This window comes from Paramormyrops kingsleyae, chromosome 11 (genome assembly GCF_048594095.1).
Source record: "Paramormyrops kingsleyae isolate MSU_618 chromosome 11, PKINGS_0.4, whole genome shotgun sequence".
Taxonomy (NCBI): Eukaryota; Metazoa; Chordata; class Actinopteri; order Osteoglossiformes; family Mormyridae; genus Paramormyrops; species Paramormyrops kingsleyae.
In genome coordinates, this window is record NC_132807.1 from 12,145,267 (window position 1) to 12,165,896 (window position 20,630).

Genomic DNA, 20,630 nt, shown 5'->3' on the forward strand with positions numbered 1-20,630 from the left:
TTGTAGCTGTTACATAAACTAGATGTAAAGCTCAATATATTATTTAAGGGAAAAAAATGTTGGCATCAATGAGTCAATTAATAGAAAAAATATGATATATGGTTGCAGAAACAGATGTGTTGATAAAGTGAAGGCGATTTAAACTGCAAAGACAGGCATGTTTAGAAGGTGTACGGTTCTTCACCTGACGTGACCCCCCACTATATATCCCAGTTTGTCTATGAATCCATACTTCCATTTTAAATGACCATTCATCCATTTGGGGTCAGAGTCGGTCCTTAGTCGATAAAAAGACACACAAGATTGGATTTAACGTGAGGCATTCACAGTCGCACAGCTGCACACATTTCACAATAAGACGTATACATCAGTATTACAAGCGTTTTCTGACTTTGAGGGAATTTCGTATTTTAAAAAACAGCGCTTTGGCTTCTATAGGTATTGTGTGGATGGTTAGCTAGTGCATTCGGCTTTCCTGTTCATTCCCGGTGTATTGCCACAGCTGTGTGAATAACCAAGGCACAATGAAGAAAGCCTTCTTGAAATGCCCTCAAATCCATATTACAGTCCCTATAGATTAACTTTAGGCATGAATGTGGCTCCCTTGTCTCCAGCAGAGGGCACTAGCCTGAAAAGAAAACAAACTTGGATGCAGTGACTACAGATACACATCACCAAAGGTCCATCTGAACAGCCACTAGCTTGCTGACAGTCCTGTGTCAATGTCAAAGTGGAAAATGTTTTGAAGAAAGTCTCAGAATTTATTTTTGGAGAGGCATGGAGACGGTGCTTTCCATCTGAGGTGGGTTAGGGCGTCGGATGAACTTCCCGGCCGGACACTAACGGGATTTTCAGGCAAGTAGCCGGAAGCTCCGGGGCAGCATTCACACAGGTAAAGCATTAATTGCATGTTCTCTAGCCTTCTGTCTGCATAGGCTTCCGCTGACTCGCACTCACCCAGGTAAATCATTATTCGCATTTTCTCCAGCCTTCCGTTTGCATAGGCTTCCGCTGACATGCAATTTAAAGCGCCAAGCTCTGAAAACATGACACTGGATTTTCATAACTGTAACGCTGCACTAGCAATATTATTTACAACAAATGCTTCACAGACCACTAGCTATGTCCTCGGTGCAATAAGAATATTCCAGATTGCAGATAAGTCATATGTTTCCTTCAGCCTTCGGAACTTTGTAAGATATTCAGGCTATTTGCATGCTTTTATCTTCAACCAAAAAGCTTTTCTGTCCTTGCTTTGGAATCCAGAGTAACCTGTTAATAATCTGTACATATCTACTTGGGAAGTTCTAAAAAACAAACAAAAAAATCTTCTTTAGCTGCAACAAAGATATTTCTTATATTTTAACAGCTTGTACATAAAATTAATTTTCCCAAGCTAGAATCAACCTTACATTAGTATATGTGGGTAAACTATTATTAACCCTTCCTCTTTTAAACTTCAAGTTTGGGTGCGACCCAAACATCTAACCTACTGGCCTTAAAAGGTTGACCCCCTCTCACATATCAGGCTCAGCATGTATTGGTGTACAGGTTGCCATGTAAATCATTCTAAACAGTGGGTCTACATGGATATTTTTTGGGAGTTAAAGAAGAATTTGAAATTGTAATATTATGAGCATGCATGGGAAACGACTTCAACTTTTTAGCCTGAAAACCTCGATAAAGCATTTTGTTATACATTTGATATGCACTTAATTCTGGGAGACCTTTGGTCTGTATTATTGATAAACAATTAAAATTAAAAATCAATAATAATAGCAGCAACATGGACTATCTTTATTTTAAAAAAACTGCAATTTAACAAACGGGCTGAGAAAGTTCAACATAAAACTGGCATCAGTGCTTCAAGAGAAACATTTGGTGTAACTATATTTTGTATATGTGGCTCAAGGTATGCATGCAGCTCACCTGCAGAGGGAGCTATTGAGCAGCTGTACCTTACTTCTCCATAAAACTAAGCTGAGAAAAACTCCAGAATCCAACATCAGATTTGGACAGGGCTGGTAAATACTATAGGCCTAGGGCCTAAGTCAGTTTCACTTCTCCACAGATAGGGGGAGCCAGCGGTGATGCTTGCCTAGGATGCCACATGGGCTAAGAGTGGCACTGGTTTTAGATACTGTTAAATTAGCTACCCCTCTCACGTTCCATGGGGCCACACTGAAAGGGGGTCCTGGCCTTCTGGATGCATTCCAGCAGGGGCAGCAAACATAACTATAAATCCATGCATCTGAATTATGGTAATTGAGGCATCTATGTCACCTACACCAACTTGCTAAGAAATAGACCACAAAACAGAATTAAATAGAATGAATTAAGCAGATCTAGACAAATTTTCAGGCAAAAGTGTTTTAATATAAAAATGAGCATAACTGTAACATCATTTACATGCATATATATTTATGTATTTTTGTAGTCAGCAGCAACTACAAGAATGACAATGAAATTGGAAACAAGGCAAATAGGCTGCAATACAAACGTTTAAGTGAGAGATTTGTTGAGAGATTTACAGGATATTGTCGGCAGTAACAGAGATGTTGGTATTTCACATGTAGAATATTTAAATGAACTTAATGAGGCTCAATAACGTTGACAGTGAAATGCTCTCAGGAGTGTTCGGGGCATGTTCCACCTGAAATGCAGTGAAATGCTCTCAGGAGTGTTCGGGGCATGTTCCACCTGAAATGCAGTGAAATGCTCTCAGGAGTGTTCGGGGCATGTTCCACCTGAAATGCAGTGAAATGCTCTCAGGAGTGTTCGGGGCATGTTCCACCTGAAATGCAGTGAAATGCTCTCAGGAGTGTTCGGGGCATGTTCCACCTGAAATGCAGTGAAATGCTCTCAGGAGTGTTCGGGGCATGTTCCACCTGAAATGCAGTGCAAACACAGGAGATCAGCAGTGTCAGCAGTGATGCAATCAGGTTATAACAAACATAGTCTCTCTTCCTTACTCCTTTCCATCCATCCATTGACCCCATTCCAGTAACCATTTAGGGTCACAGCTAATGTATGACTCGACAAACAATCTTAATTTAATACTGTAATCATTTATAATTTGCTAGCTAGTAGCTCTTGAAATTGGATACATAATTCCTGACAAGTATATTTCTGGCACAGTTTGAAATCAGCTTTCCCATTTGCAGAAACAGCAAACACTGTTATATGGGCAGCAGGTACAGCATCATATGATGGACCACCTATATTAAATAATAAGATGATGGGAATCCTCACTGTATAGATCTGAGTCAGTGTGTGTTTCCTGTTTCAGGAGACTGAAATGCTGACATCTTTCAATGGCAGCCATGGACTCTCTCAGCATTACCGTCCACCACTCATGCCGAAACCTGGCAAGGACAATGCCAAGCTCCAGAAGCTGCTCAAGAAAACCGGCAAGAAAAAGTCTTCCCATCAGGCCTTGCAGACGCCTGTCCCTTTCCGCTCCAGCCTCTCTCCTGTAAGCGAAGCCAGCGCTGACCTGGAGCACAGTGACCACTCAACTCCTTCAGGAACTCCGGATCCTGTCTATGGCATCAACTCGAACCCCAGATTTTCAGTGAAACCCGTTCATCAGCATTCACCGTCTCCTTACCCATACATGCAAAGTGCGAAGTATGACAAGACAACAGTGCTTTTCCCAAAGCAGCACATATCCTTAGATTGTTCCTTTCACCAGCAGGTGGCCCCGCTGCACAACTTCACGTCATTGTTGCAAGCTGAGTCTTCAGCTCACCCAAACTCAGCTCTTCCAACAGCTTCCAGCTTGCAAACTTCAATCCAAGCAGAAGAAAATGTATTTCTGCAACCCACTACCACCCCAATAATTCAAGTTGAAGCTTCAGTTCCAAAAGTACCTGCTTCTACAAATATGGTAAGTCAAATAGCGTCACCTCCAGTTCAAACCTTATCACAAACTCCTCCCCTAATTCTAACTCATACACAGCTTGTACCATTAGCCCCAAGTTCAGTTCAATATACTAAGCCTTTACTCTCCACCCCAGAAGTGGAGAATAATGTTCAAAAAGCATCTCCATCTGTTAAATATCCTACTACCCATACCTTTGAAGATCAAGCCGAAAGCACAGCTTTCAATGGGCTACCACCAGCTAAGAGTTGCACAAAACCAACATCCGAAATGAAAGGAGGGACAACGTCAACCTCTGAATTTCTGCCAACAAGAGCTCTTTCAGAGCAGCTGAAGACACCAGTGTATTTCCTTGCCCAGAGAAAATCGCCTACTTGTGAAGTCTCAAGAGCAAGCCATTTTTCATATTCAACCTCTTCAGCATCATTTGTCAATAAAGGATCCAGTTTTGAAATATGCACGTCTGGCACTAACAAAACAAATGAAAATGAAACTGGAAATTCTTTATCATCAACATCAATAGAATGCACATCTGAATATTCAACATATACATCAAGAGTGGAAGGTAACAACATGTATGATAATATGTGTTCAGTTCATTCTAATTCATTGGAAAGACCTTATAATGGAAAATTAACTACAAAAAATTATGTAAATGAGGTTTCGCCTTTTGCAATATCTTTCAACTCAACTTCCAAGACTCAGATCCCAAAATTCCCTAAACTGCAAACTAAACTTGGAGATCAAACACCAGTAAAAGCTGCTAATAATTTTATAACTCACACTACATATCAAGATGGCCAGAATGGAACTGACCCATGTAATACTATTACTGATATATGTGGATTTGAAAATGTCAATACTCTTATTCACACATGTAAACCTACTATACCTTCCTTGGTATATAAAAGGTCAGTAGCACATGAGACCAAATCCAAATCAAAATATTATGGTTTGACTCCAGCTGACTATGTTGCTTATGGTGGAATTCGAAGCAGTTCCCCCACTTACAGCATTTCTAAACCAATGGCATCTACATCTGAGGTGCCCAAATTGTGTGACACACCATGTTCTCAGAGCCCTGCTTGTGAGATCCCACAAGAGCCCTCACCTGCAATACTGAACTCTACTGTGTCATCCAATGAAAAGCAAAAAAAATCAGCAACAACTCCAAATGAAGATCCCACTGCATCTCCAAATCCAACAGGGAAACTTCCCATGCCCCATAGCCAAACCAGTGTGGTGGCCGAATTTACCTCTTCTGAAGCTGTAAAAAGAATGCTATCCAAAACTCAGAAGGGATTGACACAGGGTGCAGGACTACCTGAAGGACAAAGTCTCGAGGAAGGAAAAATTGCAAAAACACCATTTGATAGAGCACAAAATGTTCAGATGGTTACTTCAGAGGCTGTGGAATACAGGCCAGTAGGTACAAACACACACCAGACTAACACATCAAGTTTTGAAATTCCAAAACATAAAACTTCTCCTGAAATACAAAAACAGTGCAATTTTGTTATGAAAAGACAACTAGCTAACATACCAATTTCAGAAACACAAATAGCTAATAAAGCCAAACATTTAATACAGACAATTAGCAACAAAATGCAAACACTTAAGTCAGGTGGAAACAGCATGGCAGCTAAGATTTCTAAAGGGAAAGTTTTTACTCAAGGTTTAGATGAAGCTGGGATGGAATCAAGTCAAACTGTAACTGAGCCAAGCATTGTACAACACACAGAAAACTCCAAGGAGTCTCATAGGCCTGAAGTATCCCTTGTAATATCTTCAAGTGTCAAAGAATCTGTGCCCAGTGCTCAAATTACTGCTTGTCTCTCTCAGGATCCTGCAAATTCAGTGACCTCCTTGAGCTTGGGTCAACCCTCAAGTCAACCAGTAATTGGACATGGAGAAGCCAGTAAATCTGTGAGCACTGCAGCAGTTCATAATCAGGAAACCTCACAAGAGACAGCGAGACCTGAGGCATCAAACAGACAGTCGACTGCACAGAAGAAAGAGTCAAGCACCTCAGCTTCCAAACAAGAATCTCAAACTATAGAGCCCCAAAAACCAAAGGGTCTGAAATCCAAACTCAGTGGCTGGACACGTCTTAAGAAACATATGATAGTGGAACCAGAAGAGCCGAAATTTCCTGAGCCAGTTGAGGAGTCCAAACTACAAGCACCGAACAGCAAACCAGAGAAGTCTCAAGAAATGTCCACAGAAGTCTGCGAGCATTCTGGGACCCAGAATGGACCCAGGGCCCTAAAAATGTGGGATGCCATCCTTTTCCAAATGTTCTCTACCAAAGAGAACATCATGAAACATATCAATGAGACAAAAAGCAAGACAGAGAAAAAAGACGTGCCAAATGACAACCAAAAACCATCGCTGTCGTTTGTGCATCGCCTTCCTCTCCTCCTATACAGTCCACGGTTTGATGCCAGAAAGCTGAAGGAAGCTGCATCAAGACCACTTACAAAAATTGCCGCGGTGTTCGAAAGGGGACTTTTGAATCGTAAATCTCAAGAGGAGGAACCAAAGGACTTCAATAGAGTTGCAAAAGGGTTTGCACATTTAAAAACCACAGACATCTGATTTTTATCACAATTACATTTATATTGTTAAAATAAACCAGAATGATGAAGCAAGTAATATTTCATAAAAATTATTTGGCCTTCATATTTTAATTGCAGTTCATTTTTTTGTTATGGCTACAGAATTCTTTGTTATGTCTACAAAAGAAGGTATTTTCTAATTGATTGATCATAACCTTATGGTATCGAAGGGAAGTTATTGGCAAACTGGCGTTACACAAAGAAAATTATGCTGGCACATGGCATCATCTTGGTTAAATGTTTGATAGGGTCAAGCAAAATATATATATATATATATGTGTGTGTGTGTATATATATATAAAATTTTTATATACACACTGAACTACTGATGGGTAATCACTTTTGAGATTTAGAAATGTTTATTGTGCTTTAAGATGGACCAGAATAGAAAGAATATATCAAGACAAAAACTTCAAAAGTATAGCATTCTGTTTTAAATTCCAGGAGTCATTTTCCTTTTCCTGTTTCATACATATTACTTCATACTAAATTACAAAAATATATATAGATGTTCCTTATGCATAAATGATATTCATACTATTATATAAAGTAATAAAGGGAATGTCTATGTATTCATGCTTTAATGTCATGCTGTCACACATGGATGTGGCATCTTCCGTGATGCTCCAGAACATTTTGGACAGGACTCGTTCACCAGGCTCATTAGCATTCCATGAATGAGGAGACGGAAGCAACAGCGAAAGGCCAAGGTGGTATTTCAGTGCGAGGTGTCAGAAAAGGGACAGAGGAGGAGCCGAGTGGGGCAGGAAGTGAAGGTCAAAGGAAGGTCTAAGGTTCAATACCTTGTGATGTGCTTGCTGGGTCTAGTGAAATATGAATAAAGAATTATATGGTGAAAACATCAACATGGTTGATTAGTTGTTAATTGCTGCTTAGTTACTTTTCTTCTACAATGTGAGATCAATAATACAGTCTATGGAATGTCAGACGTCCCTGTGCAGAAGCCAAACTATAGAACACAGATGCAGTCAGATGTGAAATTCAAGGGATTAGAATGATGCCATGGATTAAAGTTAAAGTTTTGTCTGCTGGCTGTCCCCACATGGAAGACCCAGCCTGTAAGAATGCTGTGTGGTACATTGTTTTGAATGCAAATATCCCTAAGTGAGTGGAGATGCTTGTTACCAACATCCTTCAGTGGTGATATATGACACTATCCAGAGCTTCTGCTTTATCGAGTTTCTGTATGCATGTTTTTTGTATATTAAAAAACTTATTTGGATGTTTTCTGTCTATTGCATTTTAATTACTTGTTAGAAAATATTATGGTCATTTGGTATAACGCCAAAACATCGCTAGTGAGAGGTGCATGAAATAGCAGTCTCTGTCACAAGCTCAGCTGATTTTTCTTTCACTTGCTGTAGATAATGTGAAAATCTTCATGTTGTTGTATCAAGTTGAGAGTCTACAAATCCTTCCAACCAAAAACTCTATTGTTACTGCAGTATAAGATTCCTGACTTTGATTGATGCAAAATCTTTAAATAAATTAAATTGTATAAAATAACTTGACAGATATATGTCTGCCATCTGAAAAATATTTCTATAATAACGAAGTATCATGTTCCTTTCTGTTTTTTCCCCTGACATCTCTGTACTGTCAGAAAACAGAACTTTCAAATGTAAAATATTGTGGTGTTTAATCTAATCAGCAGAGATAGGGCTCACATTAACAAAAGGACCTTCTTTCTAAGAACTTGCTTCCAAATGAGAGAACTGAAATAAACTTCAAGACCAGTTTCTTCCATCTGATTAAGTTAATGTCCAGCTCTGGATTCCTTACCTGATTGTTCATTCATGCACGCATTGCAATGGTCATCACTGACAGGGACTTTCTCATACTTTCCATGGCCTGTCACAACAAACTTGTATCTCTTTGTAGAGCAGGGACCCTAAAAAGTAAAGAAATTCATACATAAATAATGCATCATTTAAAGTGAAACTCTCTCTGAACCAAAAGTTTTGAATGCATTATCTAGCATAATTAGCCTAAAAACATTCTTAAGTAACTACATTATTTTTAAGACATGGTTATCTATAGTAAGTGAAACTTTAATGGGAACACTTCTTCGAACTGTGCAGTACTCCCAGCTGGACTCTAGGTGGAGCTGTTTCCCAGCATCATCCTCAGGCTGTTTCAGACTTGCTCTGAAAATGCCATGTGATATTCCTTACTATACCTTTCCACCCAGTCCAGCCTTCCCAAAGCAGGAAGTGTCCCCTAGAGTCTCCCAGAGGTTCTTTTTGTGCAACACTTCACCATATTTCACTTCCTTAGAAAAAAACAAAAAGTGGTCGTCAAACTGGTATTTATGTCACATAGCAAAAATAAAATAAAGGGTCTTATTACACTTAAAGAACAGACCTTGATGTGATGCTTTATGATCCTTTTTCCATAAGTTAGCAGTATTAGTAAATACTACTAGCATTTGTTACCATAGATACGATTTGCCTTTTTGTATATTTACAGGAAATTGTGACAATGAAAGCAGTAAAAGAACAGATGTTACAGTAGTTTTGAGGATACGATTTGAAAGTATCTATTTTCGCCTTTATTCACATTGGTCTGTTTTTATAAACCACCTTAAATCCTCTCCCACTACATTTTTTTCATACTATACATGAATGTAACAAATACGTTCAACATCTTTGCTCTCATATCAAAGCAGGGCTGGCACATGTCACATATCAAGTGCTGATCTCTTTACAAATTGGAAAAAGCAAATTATCTACAGTTGGTGACATCCTTTTCCAGGGAAGAGCCTTATGTCAAATTGTGGGGTCCTCAACAGGTCAGAACAGGCACTGAAAAGGCCCGCTATTAAAGGCATTACAATGCTTTTTTTATTATGCATCTCACCTATATTTTTTCATTGTCACACCTACTCTTCACATGCATTTTTAATCTAGCTATATCGATGCAACAAATTTAAAACAAAATTTCAATTCACTTTGTATACTCAGAAAAATACGAATTTCAAAAGGTCAAAGGTCTGTTTAAGCAGCCGATCAATTATTTTGGCACTCTTGTAATCCCGGTTATCACAGACTACCAGAATAATAAACTGTGATAAAAAGTATATGAGAAACTAAAGGTAAAAACACTGATCAAACCACTAAAGACAGTAAACAGGACACTATTACCTTGAAGAAAGGAGGGTAGAACGAGCAGCAGATATAGGAGGAAATGAGAGGACAGACACTGTAGGGCACATGGACACGGCCAGAGAAGATGGATTTGTACACTTTGCACAGGAGTTTCCATTGATTTCATAATCTACTGTATATGGACACGTATGATAGCAGGTTATCGATGTTTCTACCGGAAACTGATGTGACCTACAGCTGGCTTTGGGGGAGAGGTTCTGGAGCCTTCGTCCAGGTTACCCTTCACCCACTGGGTGATCAAGTCCGTCACGCCCACCTTCAGAGCCTCCGCATCCTACAAACACAGATGGCAGCGATTAGGAGAGGCACAGGGACATGTGCGTCTTCCCTGCACTCCCCGCCCCAGCTGGCCTCCCACTCTCGCCGACTCACTCGCTTGCTCAATCTCCGGGACTGAGCGCTCGCTCAGCAGTCGGGAGTCACTGCAGGAATGTGAGCGGGATTCTGAGATAAAACTGTCTGTGTGTCTCGCAATGGCACTGCATCCCGACCCAGGTGATCCCCTACTTACTGCCCTGCCATGTTACCTCAGAACACGGCACATTCTAATAATACATAAGTCATATTTGTGGGACTGAAATGGTTACTCACATAAACCACTCAGATATGTAGGCCATTATTTACTAAATGAATGCTGGAAAAGAATCAGTGAAGCAATTCAGCTATTATGGCGTAATCAGAAATAATGAACAGAACATTGCAAATAAAGCACTGTCCTGTTCTGCCTTCTCCAAATCCTTGAAATAAGAAACACAAAGATGCTTTGGTGTGCTGCTTCTCCAGCATTTAAGGAAAGTATTCCCTTGCATATAATTTTGGGACAGAAGGAGATTCAACATTAGAGTTTTCTGAGGAGTCAAAATTATAATGCGTAATCAGTACAGGTCATTAAATTGACATTTGGTGAAGGTTCTAGGTTCTAGGCCTGCCTTGGATGGGGAGCCTTTGGTGACGCTTGGGTTCCAGGCATCTCCAGCCTCGAATAAGTTCTTCCTGGCGGCCACAGGCTCTGGGGGGCTGGTCATGTCTGTCGGTGCCTGTTTGGCCTCCTTTAAGGAGCTCTACAATCCCAGGAAAAAACAAAGCAATTGTGTTTTTGCCAACATTATGTATAGTATAAAAGTATAAAACCAAAGGCATGACTGTCTTTCACAACCATGGAACATTTCATACATTCACTCCAGCAATAATGGAAAGTTAGTGAGATTTATATACACATTCAGAGAATAGACTGAGTTTCCCATTAACTACAATCATTTACATTTACAGATTACAGACCTTGATATTCTACTGCTGCTGCTGCTGCAAATACTCTGACAAGGACTGATATTTATTCAGATTGAAATTTTATTTCAAATTTAAGATTAAAGAAATAACTTTTTCAAAGACTAATACTGTCATGCCCATCGTTACTTTGTTGAGATTAAGAGGAACACTATAGGAGGATTACCTCAATGGCATGAGTATACTGCTCCACTTTGTCATCGATTTTTGAGATGCAGCCAGGGTTCTGTATCTTCTTAAAGCTACTACTGTTTTAAAACAAGGCTGGACTATCAGATCCTGTGAACTTCAACAATAGAATGAGTGTGCAAAAACTGAAACACATAAGCGCTTCCCCAAGGGAGGAATCTCTTCTTCACATGGTTAATGTAATACATTCAAAGACTGCTCAGCATTCTTCATCTCAAATGAACTGCGGTGTCAGGCTCTGTTATCATTGACCGTGATAAAGGCCATTAGTCATTAAGACATGCAAACGATCACTCTGATTTTCAATGATTTTCATCCACAGAACTATGTGTCAATCACATGACCGTGTGGCCTGGTAACAGCATATTCATATAAAAATTTACACTTTACAATAAGGCGGTAGTAATTTATAAGAAATAGAATAGAAATAGAAAACTGTTAACTTGTTTATAATTGTTTATTAATGATTTACGAAGTGTTACAACCAAATTAATAACCTGATTATAAACCATTCATAAACATTTTATAAGGGTAGTCTTACTGTAAAGTGGTACCAAATTTATTAAAGTTTAGGGGAAAAATGCACCTTATATGTTTAATAAAATATGGACAAAAACAAATGCATTCAGAGGTTACACCACCTCAGGACACAGTACGTTCAAATTCAGTGGTAGATGGGAGAACTTTTTTAAGGGATTTAAGAGCATTTAAGGAATGTCATCTTTTATGTATTATTTATAGATCACTGATATGAATGGGATCAAGGTACAATGTCACAATGAAACTAAGGAGCAGAGAAGAAATTGCAGCATATTTTCAGAGCAGCATGCAGTATAATGTCTGCTGTTATCTCTTGGTGTTTATTTGCTCCCTATTCACTGCTAAAAACTAGAAGATCCTTTTCCTCTTGGAGCTTCTACTTACTGGAACAGTGCAATCCTGTAACCTTATTAGCAATAACTAATAACAAAGTACTGCAGACTAGGCACTAGTACTGCTGGAATTAAGATAATTACTGAAAATGCCTGAGTTTCAGGGCCAAATGCTCTCATGTTACCCCCCAACCCGAACTACACAAACTATTTTCATTGGTTCCCTTATGATTCTCGCAGTCTTTTGTGCGGCCTTTTAGAGCCGTTAATGAAATAGCACCTACTCCATTTAAGTTTCTCATCACTTACATCTGGTGTAGCCCTCTTTGGTTACTAAGCTAATACCTCCTGGAAATCTCTCCACCAAAGTGTGGTGGAGTTTCTCATGTTTGCTTTCTTGATGGTGGAAAAAGCTCATACATGAGAGTCCCCCCAACCTTAAAGAAACATCTCGAGACCAATCTGATCTGTAAACACCTCACCTAACTCACCCGACCCCTGACCTTCTCTGTCCTCATCTGCAAGCTGATCTCTTGTGTATCCTGGATGCTCTTGACTTTATGTAGCATCTGCTAAATAAATAATTACATTTCATAAACAATGTAACACTGATCTCGTTCAGTCAAGCTCACCTTTTCTTTAAGCATCTATTCAGTGACTCTGTCCTCTCTGTAATCTATAAAAGAGAATGTTATTGAGTAGTCTTAATATGTTCATTATAATTAAAAAAATATTTATTATCATAATTAAATATCATTATATAATAATAATAATAATACTTTGCTAAGGAGAGGCTACATATACTCAATGCAGTGCAATACACTTTAAAATTAAACTGCATTTTAAACTGAATTGCCTCTTATGGCCTATTATTGAAAAGCATTAATTATGGGATAAAGCAATCTAAAGTAATTGGGAGGAAGGACACCAAGGAATACAACATATGTATTGAATACAAGGGATTTGACTCCCCAGGCAGTACATTTGAGTTGGGATAACATGGGACTTTACCGAGTATGAGGGCTCCTCCATCACTCTTCCATCAATGTCATTCTGAAATCATGCAGAGTAGGAGAACATTAACAACAACATGGACGGCAAAGTGCTGTACGACTGGTACTGCATTATTTATCAACTTACAGTATTGTGCAAAAGTCTCATGCTGCCAAAGAAATTTATGCTTAAAGCTATTTATCTGGGCAGTACATCTGCTCAGAAAAACACAGTTCGGTTTTGGAATATATGCAAATAAATAATAGTATAACAATCAGTAAGAAGAATTTCACAAGAGTGACTGTTAAATTTCACCATTAGCTCAGGTAATTCATTCAGTTAATTAGTTAATTAAATTCATGAGGTATTGATTACTTAAGTTGTGCTGCTGATCAGCTTCAGCATATATTAGATGGTAAGTGCAAACAGTGGCTGAGCAAACACCAACACAAACATAACATAAGTATTCTTTTCTTTGGCAGTCTCATGTGAAGTTTTGCATATTAATGCATAAATTGGATCTTTTTTTTCTTCCTTATATTGTCTTAGCTCATTGGTAAGATTAACAATTAAATTTAAACTGAAAAAGAGCAGAACATGCATCATAAAAATAAAGCAAAAAAAAAAACACTGAAGAATTTTAAAACGTACAGGGAGCCAGAGTGAAAGAGATGATGTATGAATGTGCATGTGAGAGTCAGAATACATTCAGGTGGGACTCTTAGAGCTCAGGGGACTGAACGGCACCTCTCTCTGTGCTAGCAGTACTGAGCACTCTCCGTGATTCCCTGTCTCCTGCAAACAGGCTAACGGTGGCTGCACTCTTCCCTCTGTAAGCTGCTGAAGGTAACCGTGAAATGGACTCCATTTACCTGAGAGGGGACACTCATGTGGGTGCGTGCACACGCCTGCCTGTGTTTGCACGTGGGTATGTTTGCGTGTTCACATGTGCCTCGACGCGTACCCCCGTCTGAATGTGCCACTGATGTTCCTCTTCCTCCTCCCTCATTCTCAGCCCCTCTAGCTCGGTCTCGATCGCCCGCTGCTCCTCCCTCTCCCGTTCCGTGTTCTCCCTCTCTTGCAGGCTGCCTTGGATCTGCTCCAGCTTGTACCCAGTTTCCTGGAAGGATTCCATCCTTGTTCTTCCCTCCGGGTTCAGGCTCATGCCCCTGGCAGACACACACACAAAGGGGAGGTTGGCACAACCGGACAGCACATCTACCTCGTAAGGGGTAGGAACATAACATAACTTAATTTAACTTCCATCACATCCATCTTTGGGTCACTTATCCTGAACAGGATCACGAGGGGGCCGGAACCTATGGCAGGCAGCACAGAACCGGGGAAGGTGCTGAACAGGCCACACATTCAAACACTGTGGGCAATCTGGAGACATCAATTAGCCTGGTTGCACGTCTATTGGCTGTGGGAGGAAACTGCAGCACTTATAGAAATAAGGAAACGCTACGAACATAACTGAAATCCCCATTAGTGAGGTGTGAGACTGCAGCACTACTCACTGGGCAAAATTATTAATGACAGTTGACAATACTGTGCTAAGAACTGTCAGGATTGTTTATGTTAGCCTGTGATGGATCGCTGCCCCATCCTGGGTTTTGCCCTGCCTTGCAAACCTCCGCAACCCAGAATAGGACAAGAGTGTACAGAAGATGGATGGCTGGATTGATGGATGTTTGTCAGTGTGCTAGCTTAGCCATTCCGAAACATCTCAAGTCACTCCAATATTTCTAGTTAACATCTAATATACCGTACTTACGTCGAGACTGAGTTTCCCATTCATTTCAGAATCTTCAGTATATGGGAATGTTTGATAATAAATCAATCTTTCTACTTTCTACTGGAAACTGATGTGACCTACAGCTGGATTTATTTGTTGAACTCTACCAATAACACAGCTAGCTTTTTATTTATATGTATACCAATGCTGAATAGTGATTTTCTGAGCAAATATATACTTACTGCCCAGAATAATACCTTAAGACATAATTTGCTTTGGTAACCTAAGACTTTAACAAACTGCATGTGCTTATACAAAATAAGCATTTTTATTGCCAAGAGCACTAACTCTACGCATTAACATCAATAGTAAGCCTACATATCTATAGAATAAATATATAGAATAAATGGTCTTTTAACAAAATGAAATAGATTTTTGATACACATTACCTCAGCGTTCTTTTCACTTTAGCTGCCTGTGATGTCACTTCCTGTTCATGGGTACCTTTGTCAGTCTGCCCTCCTTCCTGTTGCAGATAGACTTTGGATATGTATGACATCTTCATGTCTGTCCGGTTTCCTTTAATCTAAACAAGGGGCATACAATGCAATGTCTCAGTTCCTTCACAGTAATTTACTGTTTATAAAATACGAAAAGGCCTCCATTATTCTGGGCACCTTTTCCTTCTGGTGGGCTCTTGGATCCTTCCCTTCTGTCATGCCTGGCTCTGTGTCTTCATTTCTGTGTCCCTCCTGCACTTTTTCCTTGCGGTCGTTTATCCTCTCCACCCTCTTCAGTATCTCCTGGCCATGCACCCTCCTTGACATGCTCCCTTTACTCACTTGCTCTTCCTCATCTACCTGCTCCGCTGGTGGGGCTTCAGTGCCGATCTTCCGCCCGATAAGTGGCCCGCCTTGCCTGCTATTTGTTCCTCCTTCCTTGGCCATGCCATGTTCCTCCAGGTCCCGCCGCCTGCTCTTCTCCATCTTCTGGGTCCAGTCACCAAAGCCCTCATCCTCATCCTGGGAGGATGGACAGCTGGGCTTGAAGCCAATCTCATGCCTGACAACAGGCAAACAGAAAGCATGACAAGTGAGACCCAGCTTTGGATCTCCAGAATCTGTTTATTTCAGGAATATAAAGGTATTGTTTAGGGCTGGGAATCCACCCTGACCTCACAATGCGATTTCTATTCACAAGTGCCCAGTTGAATTCCATTTCGACTATATTCATTCTATGTTTACGACACGTTCACTAATGTGCAATCAAGCCAGATTGCGTAAAGATGCACAGCATTATGGGAAGCCATTTTATTCTTAATTAATTTCTAGAGGATATCACAAATTCAGTTCTGACTTGTTAAAATGCAAATTCTTAATATCAGAAATTCAGTTGTAACTAGTCATGATGCCAATTCTTGATATTGGAAATTCTATTTTAGTTAGTGAAATTCAAAATGTGTTTCTCATTCATTTCAGTGGAAGCTGGAATTCGAACTAATTAAAATGCCAACTTACGTTCAATTGTAACTAGTTATAATTCAATTGTAACTAGTTAAAATACCAATTTCTGGTATCAGATCAGATCAGTGTAGATCAATTAAAACTGAATTATAACTAGTTACAGCTGAATTCCTGATATTTGAAATAGAATTCTCAAGTAGTTAAAACTAATATTGATCTGGATGCTCATCCTCTATGCGCTGCCTCCCACCATATTGCAAAGCAATCAATTAGGAAATTTTTAATCGATGCTTTTTAATAATCGAGTAATCAAGTTTAATCGAGTAAATATCACAACTCTAATAACGTTATTTCAGGGGCAGATAACAAGAAAAATACTAAAGACCACTTCCCTGCAGGAAGATGGTGATTGGCAGTGTCCATTAATGACCCTTTTCTGGGGGTCCCTGTGTTAATAGATGAAGAGATGTTCTGATGGATGCTCCCTAGGGTGTTGATTTGGGCAGGGATGCTAGGGACATGTCCCTACCAATACTGTGGGATAGGGTTAGGGTTAGGGTTAGGGTTAGGGTACGCCATGTGTGTTTAGGGGGTGGGGGTTTGGGGCTGATTTGGTCCCTTACTAATGTTCAAACCAAACTTACACCCCCGGATACTGATAATCAACTACCCCAAGAAGGCATCAATAGTAGGGTCATAAACAGGCATTCTGAGGGGTGCTCATCCCTCATCCCCCACCCCTAGAAGCCACTGCATCTTACAGGATGTCATCATGAGGTGCATTCCTCTCTGGGAGGGGCTCTCCGCAGTCCAGCTCCTGCTGGGTAGCGCTCAGCTTCCTGGCCCGGCGCCGCCTCTCCCGCTCAATCTCCTCAGCATCCTCCATGCTGCGCTGAGCTGTCAGTCTGTCAAGGAAACAGAGCAAAGCAGCTGAGTGAGGAAAGTCTTTGTCAGCTAATGGTATCATGGTGCACTGATGCAAATACTCCCACACGATAATGTGCGCCACGATCCATTGTTTTATGTATGTCACAATGAGTGCAGGTGATGTGTAATATTGCAGTGGATAAAACGCTGAACTGTCTCATACATTTTTGTAGTGGGATATAGCATTGTTACTTAGTAACACATTATCTTTTCATATCAGATTGAAGGTAAACATTTTTTCAAAAGGTCATACCTTATGTGTGGATCTCAGCAATAAAAGACATTTTGAGCTCCTTGTAATTCTGGTACCACAGTCTCAACCAAAATTTTCTATACCGCAGTAAGAGATAAAGGAATGTAAAACATGTAGCTTAAAGAGACAGATTTACTGAGAGCTCCCCAGTTTTGCTGTCTTCAGTTATGGACATCTGGTCCATAAATATCCTCAAAATCACACACTGCTGTGAGAATACAAGTTTTATTTTATTGATTTTTTTTTCATCTGAAGCTCTGTTCCTCTGTATTTTGATACTAAAGTAGGTCATGATTGTGGCTGTGAAAAGAAAAAATAAAATAATGAAATTAAATAAAGGAAGACAAACAAGCCAGGAAGCAGCTGGAAGGATGTGGAAATTATACCGTGTCTGTTTCAGAATGTGCACAATGGGCGTTTGAGGGTCCAAGCTAAAGTGGACGTGCACTTCCTGGTGGCCTGCTAACCTGACTTTCCCATTGGCTGACAGGAAGTAAGGATGAGATGGTTTTCTGTGGGAAATGTCACTATTTCCTGAAAAGGAAATGGGCCAACACCAGACTCAGGGAATCTAAGACAATTATTCTGATATGGAAGTTCTAGAAATCAAATGTTTGATATGTATAATATTTTTAACATTTTGCTTTGGAATTTTCATACATTTCAGTGTTAATGTGACTTCAGCCTAAAGTTTACTTTGGCCTTTGTTTTACACTAAACAGCTTCAGCATAAGAAATCAGTACTAAGTTTTCACAACATTAGAAGCTCCATGTTTAAATGGTACTAATGCTGAAAATATTATAAATCATTGACACAGTTGGGAAGGTATCCCGTATGCCAGTTCGCCAGTTTGTAGAATTCAGCATCATTTCACATCTGCCCTTTGTTTCATATCTTGTTTCTACAGAAGGTAAAACTGGTGATGACACAAAACAGTCTTAATGCCAAGCTAAAATTTAGACAGAATCTTAGAAAACATAAAATATTTCCTTATACATTTATAATAGAATAGCAGTGAACTTTTTATAAAAATTGAAGATTGTAAAAGAATTTAGTGAACAGCATGAAGCTGTAGCAATGAAAATGTTCATTCTTGCAGTTTAATTCACTATATAACACTTATAAGTTGCAGAAATTAAAACAGACCGCAATTCCAGGCAAGCGAATGAAGGGCAGTTTACTTTTCCTGCTCCCAAAGATTAACACCTTGGGGGGGTGAGCGGGGGTCAGGAGAGCGTCCAGCCCTCCCTACCTTAACAGGGATGCTGGAACATTCCGCGGCCCCTTATCGGCTGCCCCTCACTGAGCACCAGTGCTCAAGCTGAGCGTAAGTTGTGCTGTTCTTTTAAGCTGTGTTGACGCAAGAGAGGAGAGTGAATGAAGAAGTGTTTTTATTTCAAAGCGTCTTAAACGGCACGTCGAAATCTCTCAGCCTATGTAGATTACGTATAACCTCAGAAACTGTGATAATGATATTTCTTGGGCCTTTTTCCTAATAAAGGGGGTAAATTATTTCCCACATCCAATTTATTTATATGTTTCAGAGTGCATAATCTTGTGTGAATAAAAGTGGAAATTGTGTAAAATATGTAATAAGTGAAGAAATGTGAAGTGTGAGTTTAAAAGTAAGAATTAATTTTAAAAATTAAGTGTTTTTTCATGCCAAGAGCACAGACTCATTACTGAAGCGCCGCTGTAATAATCCTGGAATGTTTGCTGAGAGTGATGTCATCCAGTCCACCCCCGTCTCTGTTTCTTTGCTGGGATATAAAGTTTTCCAGAAGAACTTAAAGTCGTCCAGAGGATGCATTGCTTCACCAAATATAAGCCATTTAAAAAGCGCATGAGATGGAAAATATATTAGTTTTTTTTCCTACCAAACCTATTATCTGCTATGCAAATTTGAACTTTTACCAAGTCCCATCACAACATCAAAGGCAGTGATGTTAAACACAGCAGAGCTGCCCTAATTAATGGAATTCCAGTGAATGAAAACTGTGTCAGTGTCTGACAGCACAAACAAAGGGCCAGTGAGCCTGGCTGGCAGTGTGGCTGTTCTGTACTGCAACGCGAGCATCTGGGCTGACTCTGCCGTTGCAGATCCTGAGGGGATTTCTGTGCTAAAACATTCTGTTCACTGCAGCAGTTTCCTTTCTGTGCAGAAATAAAGCTGATCATGGGAAATATCTAAGTTCTGCCTAATTCTTGTGTAGGCTATTATATATAAATACTGCATACTAACTTAAAAATCTTATTTTTGCTTTGCTGTTCACATTCATCTTAATATTACAATAATTCCTTCTTTCTTCATTGCATTCCTCACGAATCTGTGATGTTCTGTAATAGTCATTTAATCTCAGTCCTTCAAGAGAGAGCCCAGTGTAATTGACTGAAAGTTTCTGGAGAAACTCCACTGAAAAAGTTATGGGTGACTGTTCTGTTCAGTGGCTGTGACTGCTGTCATAATTAGGGAGCACAGTGATTAAGCTAATAGTGGGTATAGCTCCTGGTGTCGTTCAGCCTGGGCCATCCTTCACTGAGGTCAGCGGTCTAACACCCACACTTCAGTCATGAGTCTCAGGGGAAACATCTTAGATCCAACACAAGACCAACATGCTAACACACATGCAATATAATCTGCAGTATTTTTCAACATTTTCTACAGAAAAAAACCTTTCGCAAATGGTGCATCACTGTTTACATATCAGTCCTCAATAAACCCCGCATATCTGTACCTTAAAGCAGTACACTTCTCCTGTGTCCTAACTGGGCTAGAAACACCATTCGAATGCTGAATACTAAAAAAACCAATAGGTAAATGATACTCAAAAAGTATATCACTTCATCGGTTTACATACTTAATGTTTTAGCTTAAAATTCTCTTCATTCTGCTCTTACCTTAGCAAGTTTTGCAAACCTTGCTTGCTGGTCTCTCTTCTTTCACCTCTTAACATGTCTTTAATCCCTTGTGCCTTTGCTAAAAGGTGTCACACCAACAAACTTGATCAAACTGTAGAGTTGCTCTTCCTCCGCAAGTCCTACACAGCAGATTTCCAGAGTGATCCGAGAGTGTGCTGCATATGTCCCACAGATCTAACTGTGCCTTATGAAAACGTCAGGAGCGTTGGCTCTTCCCAGCTAGGCTGGCTTTAGGCATCGCCTGGCCCCGCCTACCTACTACATGTGGTTCTCATTGAGGACTTTGAAACCCTGTTCTTCAC

The 20,630-nt window shown here is 39.9% G+C and overlaps 2 protein-coding genes across 6 annotated transcripts; one reads left to right on the forward strand and one right to left on the reverse strand.

Moving 5' to 3' along the window:
* The first annotated feature begins 617 nt into the window (after positions 1-617).
* On the forward strand, positions 618-7,744 carry LOC111840926 (uncharacterized). 3 transcript variants are annotated; one of them, XM_023806311.2, is made up of 3 exons: positions 636-855; positions 3,290-3,889; positions 5,726-7,744. In XM_023806311.2, exons 2-3 carry the CDS (start codon positions 3,299-3,301, stop codon positions 6,479-6,481), a joined length of 1,347 nt encoding a protein of 448 aa, XP_023662079.2. In that variant the 5' UTR covers positions 636-855; positions 3,290-3,298; the 3' UTR covers positions 6,482-7,744. The 3 variants fall into 3 exon arrangements, with proteins under 3 accessions (XP_023662066.2, XP_023662075.2, XP_023662079.2); XM_023806298.2 differs by having other exon boundaries at positions 618-855; positions 3,290-7,744; XM_023806307.2 differs by having other exon boundaries at positions 629-892; positions 3,290-7,744.
* Positions 2,355-20,630, reverse strand: LOC111840942 (uncharacterized). 3 transcript variants are annotated; one of them, XM_072718053.1, is made up of 13 exons: positions 20,308-20,626; positions 16,990-17,133; positions 15,443-15,827; positions 15,215-15,351; positions 13,992-14,196; positions 13,046-13,087; positions 12,667-12,710; positions 11,140-11,218; positions 10,619-10,750; positions 9,865-9,963; positions 8,702-8,794; positions 8,305-8,413; positions 2,355-2,888 (listed from the first exon to the last, which is right to left on the reverse strand). In XM_072718053.1, the coding sequence occupies exons 1-13, from the start codon at positions 20,361-20,363 to the stop codon at positions 2,863-2,865; spliced, it is 1,551 nt and encodes a 516-aa protein (XP_072574154.1). In that variant the 5' UTR covers positions 20,364-20,626; the 3' UTR covers positions 2,355-2,862. The 3 variants fall into 3 exon arrangements, with proteins under 3 accessions (XP_072574154.1, XP_023662090.2, XP_072574156.1); XM_023806322.2 differs by having other exon boundaries at positions 11,140-11,221; positions 20,308-20,624; XM_072718055.1 differs by lacking the exons at positions 2,355-2,888; positions 8,305-8,413; positions 8,702-8,794 and adding an exon at positions 8,801-9,723 and having other exon boundaries at positions 9,845-9,963; positions 11,140-11,221; positions 20,308-20,630.

Bases quoted from the DNA above. Each gene is read 5' to 3' on its own strand.
- LOC111840942 (XM_023806322.2), bottom strand. From the start codon at position 20,363: ATGTTAAGAGGTGAAAGAAGAGAGACCAGCAAGCAAGGTTTGCAAAAC. The intron at 8,414-8,701 runs GTATAGTAAGGA...TTTACTTTTTAG, and splicing joins AGGCTGGACTGGGTGGAAAG to GGTCCCTGCTCTACAAAGAG. The intron at 2,889-8,304 runs GTAAGGAATCCA...ACTGCATTTCAG, and splicing joins GTGCATGAATGAACAATCAG to GTGGAACATGCCCCGAACAC.
- LOC111840926 (XM_023806298.2), top strand. From the start codon at position 3,299: ATGCTGACATCTTTCAATGGCAGCCATGGACTCTCTCAGCATTACCGT.